Source organism: Somniosus microcephalus, chromosome 32, assembly GCF_052327205.1.
Source record: "Somniosus microcephalus isolate GS21.2 chromosome 32, FLI_Smic_1.0, whole genome shotgun sequence".
Classification (NCBI taxonomy): Eukaryota; Metazoa; Chordata; class Chondrichthyes; order Squaliformes; family Somniosidae; genus Somniosus; species Somniosus microcephalus.
Window position 1 is genome coordinate 14,585,165 of NC_141018.1, and position 15,794 is coordinate 14,600,958.

A 15,794-nucleotide genomic window follows, 5' to 3' on the forward strand; every position below is an offset into this window, starting at 1 on the left:
TTGTCCGCCATATCCGTTCAAGTCTGCATCCCTTGGACTTAAGGGAGCAGAGATGAGGGCCATACCAGGGGCAATGGCCAGGTTGCGAGAGAGTAATAGTTTTAATGGGAACTAGTGCATCGAAGGTGCAGGTGAGGGTAGCTGCAGAAATGTCGTGGTGAATGGAGGGCCAAAGGCTGGACAGTTGGGATTTTGAAAGTGCAGTTGTAAGTGAATTGGGAGAGTGTTTTTCCCAGAGGTGGACACAGACTGAAGTAGGGTTGGAAGGATTACAGGGGGATGTGGGTGGAGAGCGATACAAGGAAGTGATCAGTGATGGCCTTATCTGTGATTGAGACAATGGGAGTAGCGAGGCCATGTGGGACGGCAAGGTCGAGGGGGTGGCCGTGAAAATGGGTTGAGAGTTTATGTGGAGAGAGAAATTAAGGGAGGATAGGAGGGGGTAGGAGGGTGGTGAACTCAGAGGAGAGAGAGCATGATGAATTGAGATGGAGGTTGAAATCACCGAGGATGAGAAGTCGCTCGGTGCAGAGGCTGAGAGAGGAAAGCAGTGAAGATATCTCGGTGATAAAGTTTTTATGGCAGTTGGGAGGGCGGTAGAGAAATAAGAGGTGAGAGGGGTGGAACAAGGTGAGATGCTCAAAGGTGGAGAAAGTACTGGCAGAGTAGGGGTGATCTGGTGATAAGAGCAATGGTCTGGGCAGGGCAAGTGGTGGAAGGTATAGCCAGGCTGGGAGGCTTCATTTAGGGGGAAGGTGTCATCACCCCTCAGCCAGGTTTCTGTCAAGGCCATGATGTCGATGCAGTCATCCACAATAAGCTCATGGATGGCAAAGGCATTGTTCACAAGTGAGCGGACATTCTGGAGGGAGATGCAAAGAGGGGCGGTGATAGCTGATCCACTGGCAGCGTCGAGAGAGTCAGGGCTGTTGTTTTAAACAATCTTCCGTTGTTCACTTGAGTAGTAATGAATTCAGTCTTATGGTTATAATCACTTTATTTTCTCTACTTTAAAGAACAATCTAAAGCAGAGTATAATTTCTTCAGAGTATAACACAATTTACAGGCAGAGTTTTGTCAGCAGATTTTAACGTAGGCATGAGCTCATCCTTGTTAGTTTCTCTCCCCTAAAACTTTTTATACACTGTTTTCTCCTTATCAAACTGGAACTGGCATTGCCTTATATGAGCATCTCTGGTTAATGCAATGTCCTTCAGCCGATTCTTACGCTCACAAGTTTACATTCTGACACACAACATTCAGACACGAAATGTTCAGACATGGGACTTTCAGACACGAGACGGTCAGACAATCATGACATTCCTGACACAGAGTGACATTGATCAAAACCACGGGGAAGTTTGAAATCCAACCTGCTGAGCCCTCCCATCCGCCAGGTGTCAGTGGAGGCAACTGCTTACTGACAAAGTGGACATTAAACAGGCTCAGGAGTGTTTAGGACAAATCAGGTGGTACAGGGTCTGTGGAAGGGACAGAAGTGGGCTGAATGGCCTTATCCTGGTCCCGGCTCTCTTGTGCTAACCTCCTGATGTCAAATAGCAACCTGAAGAAGAGAAACTGTTTGAAGAACATGTAACTTTGCTCAGCTGTTTGAAGGGGGCGAGGATTGATAGAGGTGACGCAATATCGCTTTTAGATCTTTGTCCTTTCCCTTATATTACTGACAGCGATGCACTGTGTGTGTTGGCACGCACAGCATCCACTCTAAGTCTGATAGGACTTGGCTGTGTCGAACCAGATCTTCTCCACTGCCTCTTTGCCCAGTTCCCACAGTTGGTGCAGGCGCTTCCAGCCTTTCACCGCTGTGACTGTGAGGTACTCCTCGTTCTCTGGGTTGAGCCGGACGCTATGCCTGGCCATAACCAGCGACTGAGAAAACCTACAGAGCACCAGCAAAAAGACGGCCCCTCGCTCCACCTCCGTCAGCGGGATCACGCTCTCGAAGCCTGCAATCACATGGCCGCCGAGGCCTATGGGGTCTCTGCTCTCGATCATGAAATACGTGATGCTTATAACTAGTTCATACACAAAGCAACCGTAGCTCATGTCACCAAAGTCCAGGATGCCGGAAATCCGGAATTCGGGTTGTGGACGGGTCAGGCCGGGTTTCTGCACCGAAACGTCATCTGATGAATCCATGGGTTCCAGAAGAATGTTGTAGTCATTGCAGTCCCCGTGAATAATGCCTGCAAAAAGGGTAACACTTTCTATCATCATATATATATAATGATGAAGGAAGGACATTGGTTGGCTAATATCAGGAAACAGATTGTATTCACTCATTCTAATGAGATAAGATTTCATTCAGAAAATAATATTTTGGGATACAGTAACTTGAGATATGATGTGGTGAGTGTAGCGTGATCGGGTGGAACAGGTGACTCTGGACCTATGGTTTCCAAAGCTCTCGACCACTGGGGGTTTTCCTCACCTTATGTCTGGGTCTGGTGTAGACTAGGGTCTGGTGTAGACTAATTGATAAAGATTGATGGCTGTGACTAGTCAACAACTCCATTATCATTGTATTATGTGCCTACCAGGCTGATGACCCTCAGTCTTTTCACGGGTCCTAAAATATAATTGGAATCTGTGAATATAGACACACAATTGGATAACAGTAATTGATCATATTTGTAATGAGCAACGCTTTGGAAAGAATTGTAGAGATTGCAAAAAGCCAATAGGATTTGTTTGAAGGAGATCAGACAGTGTTCAACACTGGGGGAAGTTTTAATATGGTTTTACTATAAACGAACAGCGTCTGATTGTAAAACAGAGTGATTGGCACATGTTCTTTTTGTTAAATCGTGCTGGAAATGTTTTGAATGTGTCAGAGAGAGAGAAGGGGTCAGAAGAAGAAAAACTGATTTTTAATATATCTTAAAAAGAAAGTTGACCATCGAAAGCCTTTTGACACTTGGGATAGATTCTAACTTTCACCAGCGGGCGGTAGTGGATCCTCCGACTGTTACACACAGAGCTCTTCCTCAGTGTTTTCCACCCCTGCTGAAAGTTAACATCACCCCAGCGAGGTGCCTCTTATACATCCCTTAAGTTATGTTCCAATTCTATCGTTTTACTGCCTTTCAGTTACATAGGAGCAGGAGGAGTCCATTCAGCCCCTCGAGCCTGTTCCGCCATTCAACTAGATCATGGCTGATCTGCACCTCGACTCCATTTACCCGCCTTTGCTCCATATCCCTTGATACACTAATCTGACAATAGTCTGTCAAAGCTCCCTGACGTCTTTGGACCTGCAAGCAGACTTAAAGGGTGACTTCTAGCAGACAAAGGCTGATGGAACCCAACCAATAAGCCCAAGCAGGACAGCGAGAGCCACATGACAACCAGATGTGTCAGTGATCGGCATGCTCAAGATGCACTTCAGGTGCCTGGACAGATCTGGAGGCACTTTGCAGTATGCACACACAGCCAGGGTCTCCAGAATGGACATCGGTTGCTGCGCTCTGCACAACATTGAACATCAGCGAGGATTGGAGGAGGAGGAGGATTGGAGGAGGAGGATTGGATGAGGAGAAGGAGGAGGAGGAGGATTGGATGAGGAGGATTGAGGACGAGGATTGGAAGAAGAGTATTGGTCGAGGAGGATTGGAAGATTGGAGGATTGGAAGAGGAGGAGGAGGAGGAGGAAGGCGGCGACACCAACACAGAACCAGCCACTCACATTGCTGCCCGAGATGCCAGGGATACCCTTATAGCTGTAAGGTTTAGTTAGTTACCACCGCTGGACCGATGTAACAATCACATCCAACGGCCACTCTCACATCCAACCACCCCAAATCCCACTGACACAAAGCAGTGCTGTAACCAACCAACCACCCATTGCACATCCCCCCATTGGTCCCCATCAATTCATGTCTTCCCATTAATCAAGAAGGAACTGAAAAGGGAAGCTGCCACCCAGCAACCAAGAATGGGCAACACGGGAAAGTGGTACAAAGTAATACATTTTATGTGATTCCACTAAAGAACAGGAACTTAACAACAGAACAGTTTCTCATGCACCCATGCACATACTCTTGTGCAACTACAAAGCTTTGCACTTTCTTTTCCTAATGCTGCTACGTGGTGCATCCCCTGCTGCTTCAGCAGAGGTAGAGACAGGCTGCTCAGATCATTGCTCCGACTGCTGAGAGGCTCTTGACCGACGACCTCTTGGAGCCTGTGAAGGCCCCATCAAGGACTGCTCCACCTGCAACTGTACATGGGCAGGCTCGGCCATTGGGACACGAGGCAGTATGTCGGGTACTGACTGAGTGGGGACGGGGATGGGGAGGCAATGGGTGAGAAGTGGAAGCCCTTTGAGTGGAGTCCCCACTGTCATGTCCCCTTTCACCATCATTCCTTCCATGGGCCAGCCGCACTTCACTCCTACCACTCTGGTGCAGATCAGTGACACGCAGTAAGGCCAATGCTAAGTTGTCTGTCATCCTATTTAAGGTGGCAGACATGTTAGCATCCAGAGTCTGCATGGCCATGGTCACATAAGAACATAAGAAATAGGAGCAGGAGTCGGCCAAATGGCCCCTCGAGTCTGCTCCGCCATTCAATAAGATCATGGCTGATCTTCTACCTCAACTCCACTTTCCTGCCTGATCCCCATATCCATTGATCCATCCACTACTTAGTGCCCAAAAATCTATCGATCTCTGACTTGAATATACTCAACGACTGAGCCTCCACAGCCCTCTGGGGGAGAGAATTCCAAAGATTCACAAAGCCTCTGAGTGAAGAAATTTCTTCCTCATCTCAGTCCTAAATGGCCAAACCCTTATCCTGAGATTAATCCGTAGTTTTAGACTCCCCAGCCAGGGGAAACATCCTCCCTGCATCTACACTGTCAAGCCCTCTACAAATGTTATACGTTTCAATGAGATCACCTCTGATTCGTCTAAACTCAGGAGAATATAGGCCCATTCTAATCTAAGCTCTCCTCTTAGGACAACCCTCTCACCCCAGGAATCAATCTAGTGAACCTTTGTCGCTCCCGTTCTAAAGGCAGGTATATCCTCCCTTAGGTAAGGGGACCAAACTGTACACAATAGGTGTGGTCTCACCAAAATCCTATATACTTGCAGCAAGACTTCCTTACTCTTGTACTCCAAACCCCCTTGAATGAAGATCGGGCAGCTTCTACAATGGGCAGTGTGGGGTGGGGGGCGTGATCCGCTCTCCCAGGTAAAGGCTGCCTCCCGCCCCCTCCACACATTCTTCCAATCAGGAGTTAAATAGGGGTATGGGGAGTGAGCAGGAGAGTGGGATTTGACTAGGTGGCTCATGTGGAGATAAACACCGGGACAGACTGGATGGGCCGAATGGCCTGGTTCTGTGCTGGAACATTCTACGATCCTGTGACCCCATCAGTTTCAGGAAGGCGTCCAGTTTTTCAATAAGACTAACTTACCTTTAGGGAACTTGCCCAGGTTGGGAAGGATCTTCTTCTTGAACTGCTGAATAACTTGCTCTACAATCCAGCGCGTGTCGCCCTCCTCCATTTCATGCAGGTACCTTTCCAGGAGGTGAATATTTGAAAGACTCCACATGAATTCTTCTCGATACAGACTCTTCCTGGTCGGGTGGCGGAATTCCTAACAGTTGGACAAATCCATGACTGAATGATAAGAGTGTGAGTAGGTGGCAATGGGGAACTGCTGGTCAACCCACCCCGCTCATCTCACCATTTCATTCCCATTTCAGACCATGCACTGCCTGCTGGGGCTTATGTCAACCGCACATCCTTCGGCCCCTTGAACATAGACAGAAGGTGCTGGAAACTCTCAACAGTCAGCCCATCAGAGCCCATGTGTTTGAAACGTTAACTTTGTTTCTCTCTCCACAGATGCTGCCTGACCTGCTGACTGTTCCCGGCGTTCCCTGTTTTTGTTTAAGATTTACAGCACCTGCGGTAAATAGCTTGTTTTTCCTTCTTTTCCTTGTTGACTTACGAACTCATCCTTATGTTAGAGAGGATAGGTGTGTCCGTACTCCTCAAATCAATAGGGTTCATAGACACTGAATCTCAGATGTCACAGATTAATTAAGTATGCAGTAATTAAACATATACTTTAAAAGCAGTGTTTACCACACAGCCTTGCGGGTTTAGTCGGAGGATTGAAACATGTTACAGTTCTGAGCTCAGGATCTTAGGCCTTTACGAGTCCTAAGTATCTGCCCCAACACCCACTTTTAATGTTTTTCTTCCCCTTCCATCTGACAATCCGCACATCTCTGCATTACATAATACGACTCCATGTACGGAGAATTTTAATCAGCTTGTCCCTTATCCATAACTTTAGTTTTAACGAGTTCGTTTTTCATACTACAACTCCCCAACTTTGTTATCTTCTCGATAATTTCACGCTTGTTACAAAGTAATTGCTATTCCACCAGGTGAAACTTTGAATTATAAGTCTGTCTTGCACTCAGTGCCATTCTGTACCAATCTCCTGCTTCTAAAAAGGATGATGTACACCCAGAGTTTTCCTTCTGTAGAACTAACTGTATTAAAGTTCTCTGAAATATATGAAGTACGTCTTTTCATTCGGCTTACAGACATGACTAAACTAGCCATCGCTGTAAGGCCATTGCTAGCTCAGCAGTTCAGCGGTCACTGCATCTAAAGTGACTTGGAGTTCCTTGTCTAACAGGCAAAAGCTAAAGGTTATCATTACTACAGTATAAAGAGAAACCAATAGCAGTGTGACATTAGCAGATCAGGACAGTCTGAGCAACCCCTTCCTCACACGAACAGTTTGTGAATGTGTCAGGAGTCTGAACAAGCAGGTTGATGACAGACTACTCCATAAGTTCAACTCCCTGAGCGTGAACAAGTTGCCTCTTCCGTAGCCTCGACTCATTCCCCTTTCTTTCCTTCCCAATTCCTTCCCATAATAGCGATCTGCATCAATCTGTCGATTTTCTTCCTGATTGAAAGGCTTGGATCGTCGAGCTCAGTTAATGGTCCACTTTCCAATAAGAATGGGTGGAATCCTACTCGCTTGTCTTCCAAAACTAATGGCCTAAAACTTGGAAAAATCTGTGTGTTCCTTTGAATCTTTCCCCTGTCTCCGTACCTTTTTATAAATAAAGTGACCAAAAGAACACACAACAATCTATACCTGACTTTCCCAATACTGTCTGAAGTGTTAGCATCATCTGCACAGTCTTTGTTCTCTGGATGGACTTGTATACATGGCCTTTGATTGGGGAGGAATATGGGGGGAGCAGGACTCCACCCTGTGGGTGTGGGCTCCCATGGGAGGGCTTTCCTGGCAAATGGGCCGACAGGGCATGTGTCACCCGGACCCCTTGCAGTGGCAGCCATCTTATACACCGAAGCCTCCACCAGTGGGAGAAGCTGTACAGGACCACGGACAAGATCCCAGAAACTAGCCAATCCTGGTGGAGTCTGGGAGCACGGACTCAGTGAGGATTGAAAATCCCAGCTACAGTTTTCTGGTGCCCAGTTGGGTCCGGGACTAGGTGAGTAATATAGGCATGCTGACATTTTCAAAATGAAGCCACAAGTAAGACCTAAATGGCTTAAATTGAATGAAAAAGGTGATTATTTGTGACTGAACCTATTTAGATGGACTTTCACTCCTAGTAAACATGGGGCTCATGTTTAAATGGCTTGTCTCTGCTACTGTTGGTTTGGCAAAAGAACCAGGGGCGAGAGGAGGAGAATTTTTTGTTGTGATCTGGAATGCACTGACTGAAAGGGCGATGGAAACAGATTCAATAGTAACTTTCAAAAAGGAATTGGATAAATACTTGAAAAGGAAAAATTTGCAGGGCTGTGGGGAAAGAGCAGGGGGAGTAGGACTAATTGGAGAGCTCTTTCAAAGAGCCGGCACAGGCACGATGGACCGAATGGCCTCCTTCTGTGCGGTACGATTCAATGATTCTATATGAAACTCAGTGGCCCAGAATTTACTTGATCCCATTTACGCCGAGATTAAGCAGAAATTGACACTGATCTTGGCGATGGGAACTTAAACCCTAATTTCCTGCGAAATGGAAAACCCATCATAAAATAAATTGAAAGGCAGCGCCACCCATAGGGGTAATAGCGTGGGTGTAAGAAGATGGGCTGCTGTCTGTTGCCATGGTGCCTCAGTCTCAGAGCCTCTTACCTCTGCTGGTTCACTTCCTCTCCCATTATTATTATGCAGAACAGGCCTATTCCCCATTGGGAAGACCATTCCAGATACTCAGTCCTTCTGAACACCTGGGGAGGAGGGGGAGCGAGGCTGCGAAGAATTCCGGAGGCACTGAGACCGGCAGCGCTTTGGTTATTTTATTTTTTACTCGTTTTTATGGGATGTGGGCGTCGCTGGCAAGCCCAGCATTTAATGCCCATCCCTAATTGCCCTTGAGAAGGTGCTGGTGAGCCGCTGCCTTGAACCGCTGCAGTCCGTGTGGTGAAGGTACTCCCACAGTGCTGTTAGGGAGGGAGTTCCAGGATTTTGACCCAGCAACAATGAAGGATCGGTGATATACTTCTAAGTCAGGATGGTGTGTGACTCGGAGAGGAACTTGGAGATGGTGGTGTTCCCATGCGCCTGCTGCCCTTGTTCTTCTAGGTGGAAGAGGTCGCGGGTTTGGGAGGTGCTGCTGAAGAAGCCTTGGCGAGCTGCTGCAGTGCATCTTGTAGATGGTACACACTGCAGGAGGGAGTGAATGTTTAAGGTGGTGGATGGGGTGCCAATCAAACGGGCTGCTTTGTCCTGGATGGTGTCGAGGTTCTTGAGTATTGTTGGAGCTGCACTCATCCAGGCAAGTGGAGAGTATTCCATCACACTCCTGACTTGTGCCTTGTAGATGGTGGAAAGCTTAAGTGTAGTGCGGGTCCCAGTGAGAAAGGTTAATCGCTGTCAAACTCCAGAAATCTAATTCAGGCCGTGCTACGTTGACATGTTGGGCTGTAAATTTACACCCGATCAGCACTGATGTAAAGGCAGGAAACTCGTGGTCTTTTTGCATGGAGGCGGGGCTATGTTAATGAGTTCAGTCGCTTTCCTCAGCGGACTGATTTCGGAAACTTGCGGCTCGCAAGGTTCCGGTCTAAAACCAGCGTCGGCCATTTACGTGCAAACTTAGCGTGGCGGCGCAGCTCCTACGCTGTTGCTGCGCCGACAATTACACGGAGATTCCGAGCCCGTATCTACAATTAATAAAATAAGGAGCAAAATATTCAAGTACCTCGTGAAGAACCTTGTCCATTTGGGCAACAGTTCTGCCCACATTGTAGAAAGTCCGATGATCCAAAGTGAGTTTGGCCATTGGGGTTCCAGGAAGGTATGTCAGCAGCCTGATCATGTATTGTCTGTACTCATTCCCCTGTTCTGTAATATATTTTGATTAATACAGTCAAATATTACATTCAATTTTTAACCTTTCTCATTCTAAGTACAGTAGCAGATTATAACTGTTCTGCTCTGTAGGTTTCAGTGGAAGGCTTAAAGGTGCATGTGTCCCTGTTAGAACATCTGTAACAGCAAACTGTATCTTAAAGGGAAGTTGGGGCATTTAAGGTCAGATCCCATCTGGCGTACTGTGCTCAGTTCTGGGCACCACAGCTCAGGAAGGATATATTGGCCTTGCAGGAGGTACAGCGCGGATTCACCAGATGATACTAGGGCTTAAAGGGTTAAAGTATAAGGCTAGCTTCTATAAACTTGGATTTTTTTAATACCTTATATCTTTCTGTTGAAAAGAGAAGGCTGAGGGGCGACCTGCTCGAGGTCTTTAAAATTATGAAAGGTTTTGATAGAGTGGACACAGAGAGAATGTCTCCACTTGTGGGGAAGAGCATAACTAGAGGCCATCAATATAAGATAGTCACCAAGAAATCCAATCGGGAATTCAGAAGAAACTTCTTTACCCAGAGAGTGGTGAGAGTGTGGAACTCGCTACCACAGGGAGTGGTCGAGGAGAATAGTATCGATGCATTTAAGGGGAGGCTAGATTAGCATGTGAGGGAGCAGGGAATAGAGGGCTATACTGATAGAGTTAGACGAGGAAGGATGGAGGAGGCCAGAGTGGAGCATAAACACTGGCACGGACTGGTTGGGCTGATTGGCCTGTTTCTGTGCCGTATGTTCTATGTAATTCTATGTATTCCCTTGAGCTTAGAAAGACAGAGGAACTATTTCCTCTGGTGGGGGAATCCAGAACAAGGGGGCATAATCTTAAAATTAGAACTAGGCCGTTCAGGAGTGAAATCAGGAAGCACTTTTTCACACAAAGGGTAGTGGAAATCTGGAAACCTGGAACTCTCTCCCCCAAAAGGCTGTGGATGCCGGGGGAGAATTGGAGCTTTCAACACTGAGATCGAGAGAGTTTTGTCGGGTAAGGGTATCAAGGGATATGGAGCAAAGGCGGGTAAATGGAGTTAAGATACAGATCAGCTTTGAGTCCGGGAACTGAACATTCCCCAGATACAATCAGAGGAAAATCTGTGCCTTAATGATGAAGAAAGAGCTTCATTTATATTGCACCCTATCACATTCTCAGAGCCTCTCAAAGCACTTCGCAGCCAAATAATTACTTTTTAAAGTGTAACTGTTCAGTTGGCAAACATCGCAACCACTGTGTGTACTGCAAGGTCCTACAGAGAGAACATTAACTCATTGACCGATTAACCTTGGCGGCTAGTTTTACCTGACTGATGATGTGTTGTTGCAATAGTAATCCTGCTCAGTACGAGAGGAACCACAGGTTCAGATTCGGTGGTGCCATTGCATCTTTTATTCCCGCTTAACAGACAGATGGGTGAGGATTACTGCAGTCCAGGGCTGAGGGAATGGTATGTTTTTTTATTCGTTCATGGGATGTGGGCGTCGCTGGCAAGGCCAGCATTTATTGCCCATCCCTAGTTGCCCTTGAGAAGGTGGTGGTGAGCCGCCTTGAACTGCTGCAGTCCGTGTGGTGAAGATACTCCCACAGTGCTGTTAGGGAGGGAGTTCCAGGATTTTGACCCAGCCACAATGAAGGATCAGTGATATACTTCCAAGTCAGGATGGTGTGTGACTTGGAGGGGAACTTGGAGGTGATGGTGTTCCCATGTGCCTGCTGCCCTTGTCCTTCTAGGTGGGAGAGTACGCGATTTTGGGAGTTGCTGCCAATCAAGTGGGCTGCTTTGTCTTGGATGGTGTCGAGCTTCGAGTGTTGTTGGAGCTGCACTCATCCAGGCAAATGGAGAGTATTCTATTACACTCCTGACTTGGTGGAAAGGCTTTGGGGAGTCAGGAGGTGAGACACTTGCCGCAGAATACCTAGCCTCTGACCTGCTCTTGTTAAGAACATAAGAACATAAGAAATAGGAGCAGGAGTAAGCCCTTCGAGCCTGCTCTGCCATTCAGTGAGATTATGGCTGATCTTCTGCCTCAATTCCATTCACCGGCCCTATCGCCATATCCCTTGATGCCCTTACTAGTCAGAAATCTATCGACTTCTGTTTTGAATATACCCAATGACTGAGCCTCCACAGCCCTCTGGTGTAGAGAATTCCAAAGATTCACCACCCTCTGTGTGAAGAAATGTCTTCTCATCTCAGTCCTGAATGGCCTACCCTTTATCCTGAGGCCGTGACCCCTGGTTCTAGACTCCCCAGCCAAGGGAAACATTCTCCCAGCATCCATCCTATCAAGCCCTGTAATCATTGTGTATGCTTCAATGAGATCCCCTCTCATTCTTCTGAATTCAAGAGAATACAGGCCTAGCTTACTCAATCTCTTCTCATACGACAGTCCCGCCATCCCAGGAATCAATCTTGTGAACCTTCGTTGCACTCCCTCTATGGCAAGTATATCCTTCCTTAGGTAAGGAGGCCAAAATTGTACACAGTACTCCAGGTGTGGTTTCATCAAGGCCCTATATAATTGGAGTAAGACTTCCTTACTTCTGCACTCAAATCCTCTTGCCACAGTATTTATGTGGCTGGTCCAGTTAAGTTTCTGGTCAATGGTGACCTCCAGGATATTGTTGGTAGGGAATTTGGTGATGGTAATGCCATTGAATGTCAAGGGGAGGTGGTTAGACGCTCCCTTGTTGGAGATAGTCATTGCCTGGCACTTGTGTCGCACGAATGTTATCTGCCACTTATCAGCCCAAGACTGAATGTCGTCCAGGTCTTGCTGTATGCGAACATCGACTGCCTCATTATTGGAGGAGTTGCGAATGGATCTGAACACTGTGCAGTCATCAGCAAACATCCCCATTTCTGACCTTATGATGGAGGGAAGGTCATTGATGAAGGAGCTGATGATGGTTGGGCCTGAGAAACTCCTACAGTGATGTCCTGGGGCTGTGATGATTGACCTCCAACCACCACAACCATCTTCCTTTGTGCTAGGTATGACTCCAGCCAGTGGAGAGTCTTTCCCCCGATTCCCATTGACCTCAGTTTTACTAGGGCTCCTTGATGCCAGACTCGGTCAAATGCTGCCTTGATGTCAAGGGCAGTCACTCTCACCTCACCTCTGGAATTCAGCTCTTTTGTCCATGATCGGACCAAGGCTGTAATGAGGTCTGGAGCTGAGTGGCCTTGGCGGAACCCACAGTTCCTCTGATTCCCACTAGCCAAGGTTTCCTCCAGGTACGTTCCCTGCAATAAGACCTCACTACCTCCCGGGGAGTTCATTCCACACATTCACCAGCCTTTGCGAAAAGCTGTTGAGGCTGAGGATCAATTGAAAATTTTAAAATCTGTAATTGACACATTTTGTTAGGTAAGGGTATTAAGGAATAATAACCTCCACCAGGTTTACAACCTTCCGAGATCTCTGCGCATTTCAAATTTTGGCCTCTTGCTCACCCCCAATTTTAATCGCTCCACCATTGGTGGCTGTGCCTTCAGTTGCCTAGGCCCTAAACTCTGGAATTCCCTCCCTAAACCTCAGCATCTCTCTACCTCTCTCTTCTCCTTTAAGACATTCCTTAACTCCTACCTCTTTCTCCAACCTTTTGGTGACGTCTCCTAATATCTTCTTATGTGACTCGGTGTCAAATTTTCTTTGATATCGCTTCTGTGAAGTGCCTTGGGATGTTTTGCTGTGTTGAAGGTGCCATATAAATGCAAGTTGTTGTCGATATTGTACCTTGGTGGGTGAATGGAGTTAGGTCACAGGTCAGCCATGATTTCATTGTATGGCGGAAGAGCCTCGAGGGGCTAAATTGCCTCCTCCCATTCCTTTGTTTCCTCGGACACAGCCTGCACTTGAAGGGGTTTAAACTGTGAACTAATCTGCGGAAGCGATATTTCAGCGAGCGAGTGGTCAATCTATGGAACAGGCTCCCTGGGGAGATGCTGGAAGCAGAGAGTATTGTTTCATTCAAATGCAAATCAGATTTCTTTCAGAAAATAAAATTTTGGAATACAGCGCATGATTAATTTGAGACGTGACGTGTGGTGAGTGTGACATGATCAGGAGGAACAGGTGACTTTGGACCTGTGGTTCCCAAAGCTCTCCACCATTGGGAGTTTCCTCACCTCACGCCTGGGTCTGGTGTAGACTCATTGGTAGAGATTGATGGCTGTGACTAGTCAACAAGTCCATTATCATTGTATCATGTGACTCCCAGGCTGGTGGAAGGCGAACTAGATGACCCTTAGTCTTTCTTCATCTAGCAATTGCCAGGAATGAACTTAAAAGTTCAAACTTTTAAATTTTGCAACACACCCTTGACCTGAACCCGATGTACAGTAACCGATAAATGACACTCACCAATTGTCTCCAATGACATAATCTTGCCATCAATGGTTGGGATTACTGTGGGCGAAGGGAAACCTTTCTTGTTCAGAAACATCATGACTCGTGTTTGTACTTCAAGCAAATCAGCATCTTGGCTAATGGAAGTGTTCATCACTTTGAGGACATAGCTCTTACTGTGATCTCCGCTCCCCTGGGTCTCAGACACCAGGATGTGGAAGTTCTGGTCATCGTAACTGGGCAATGGTTGGACACTGGAGACCTTCAGACCGTACAACCGTCCAACCAACTCACCAGCCTGGGCTTCACTCAGTGAGGGTTTGATCAGAACAGTTTTCTCTGTGGAGGACATCTGAGAAACAGCAAGATAATGAAACTGATCAAATAAAGGAATGCGACGCTCCGACAAATGTAACTTATTCTTAACACGCTCATACATAGTCACTGTGATGTCATTTGCTGGAGTCTTCAATCATTATACAGGGCTGTAATTATAGCTGTTTCTACTCTTGTGGGCTTTAATTAGATTGAATATACCAGGAAATGGCACCTTAGTAATGAGTCAGATGCAGGTGTTGTTAAACTGTTAAAAGTGGTTTAAACAGGTTAAAACTGCTGTTCAGGTTTATTTACATGTAAAATACACAAAAAGAATTCAATGGGAAAGATATTCCACTGTGCAATCCTCAAACTTACACTGCGTACAAACTGGGTTGTCTGTTTTGAAATGAGCTGCAGTTACTATTGTTTCTCTCAGCAGTGTAAAAATAGCCATGGTGAGCTTTTAAAATAGATTCATATATTAATACTTATCCTGCAACAGATATGCAAGGGGACAAATAGTTGAATGTGGAACTCGCTACCACGGGAAGTGTTTGAGGCAAATAGCTTAGATGCTTTCAACCGGAAACTGGATGAGTACATGAGAGAAAGGGGAATAGAAATATGTTCTGAAAGGCTGAGATGAGGTAGCTGGAATGGGAGGAGACGGGTCTGGAGTATAAACCCTAGCACACACTCATTTGGCCTGTTTCTATACTGTATATTCTATGTAATTCTGTGTAAAACTCCAACCATCCACATTCTGAGCAGCCTAGATTCTAGAGCGGTCCCAGCGGATTGGAAGGTAGCAAATGTAACACCGCTATTCAAGAAAGGAGGGGGAGAGAAAAAACAGGGAACTACAGGCCAGTTAGCCTGACATCAGTCGTCGGGAAAATGCTGGAATCCGTTATTACAAGGCACTTAGAAAATCGTAATATGGTTAGGCAGACTCAACATGGTTTTATGAAAGGTCAATCATGTTTAACAACTTTATTAGAGTTTTTTGAGGATGTAACTAGCAGGATAGATAAAGGGGAACCAGTGGATGTAGTATATTTGGATTTCCAAAAGACATTTAATAAGGTGCCACATAAAAGGTTGCTACGCAAGATAAAGTCCTATGGGGGTGGGGGGGGGGGGGGAGTATATTAGCATGGATAGAGGATTGGTTAACGGACATAAAACAGAGAGTAGGGATCAATGGGTCATTTTCAGGTTGGCAGGCTGCAACTAGTGGGTGCAGCAAGGATCAGAACTTGAGTCTCAGCTATTTACAATCTATATTAACGATTTAGATGAAGGGACCGAGTGCAATGTATCCAATTTTGCTGATGATCCAAAGCTAAGTGGGAAAGTAAGCTGTGAGGAGAACACAAAGTGTCTGCAAAGAGATATAGACAAGTAAAGTAAGTGGGCAATAAGGTGGCAGTTGGAGTATAATGTGGGGAAATGTGAGGTTATTCACTTTGGTAGGAAGAATAGAAAAACAGAACATTTTAAAATGGTGAGACACTATTAAATATTGGTGTTGAGGTTTAGGTGTCCTCATACAGGAAACACAGAGAGTTAACATGCAGGTAGCAAGCAATTAGGAAGGCAAATGGCATAGAGTCATAACGGCACAGAAGGAGGCCATTCGGCCCATCGAGACCGTGCCAGCTCTCTGTAGAGCAATCCAGTCAGTCCCATTCCCCCACTCTATCCCCGTAGCCC

At 46.4% G+C, this 15,794-nt stretch overlaps 1 protein-coding gene across 1 annotated transcript; it reads right to left on the reverse strand.

Moving 5' to 3' along the window:
- Positions 1-918: 918 nt before the first annotated feature.
- LOC147097283 (hydroxylysine kinase-like) lies at positions 919-14,143 on the reverse strand. The gene is made up of 4 exons (XM_085972101.1): positions 13,773-14,143; positions 9,247-9,389; positions 5,447-5,630; positions 919-2,207 (listed from the first exon to the last, which is right to left on the reverse strand). Exons 1-4 carry the CDS (start codon positions 14,107-14,109, stop codon positions 1,726-1,728), a joined length of 1,146 nt encoding a protein of 381 aa, XP_085828227.1. The 5' UTR covers positions 14,110-14,143; the 3' UTR covers positions 919-1,725.
- Between the last annotated feature and the right edge of the window lie 1,651 nt (positions 14,144-15,794).

Bases quoted from the DNA above. Each gene is read 5' to 3' on its own strand.
- LOC147097283 (XM_085972101.1), bottom strand. From the start codon at position 14,109: ATGTCCTCCACAGAGAAAACTGTTCTGATCAAACCCTCACTGAGTGAA. The intron at 5,631-9,246 runs GTACTTGAATAT...TCCAACTGTTAG, and splicing joins TGGACAAGGTTCTTCACGAG to GAATTCCGCCACCCGACCAG. The intron at 2,208-5,446 runs GTAAGTTAGTCT...CCCTTTTTGCAG, and splicing joins CCTGGGCAAGTTCCCTAAAG to GCATTATTCACGGGGACTGC.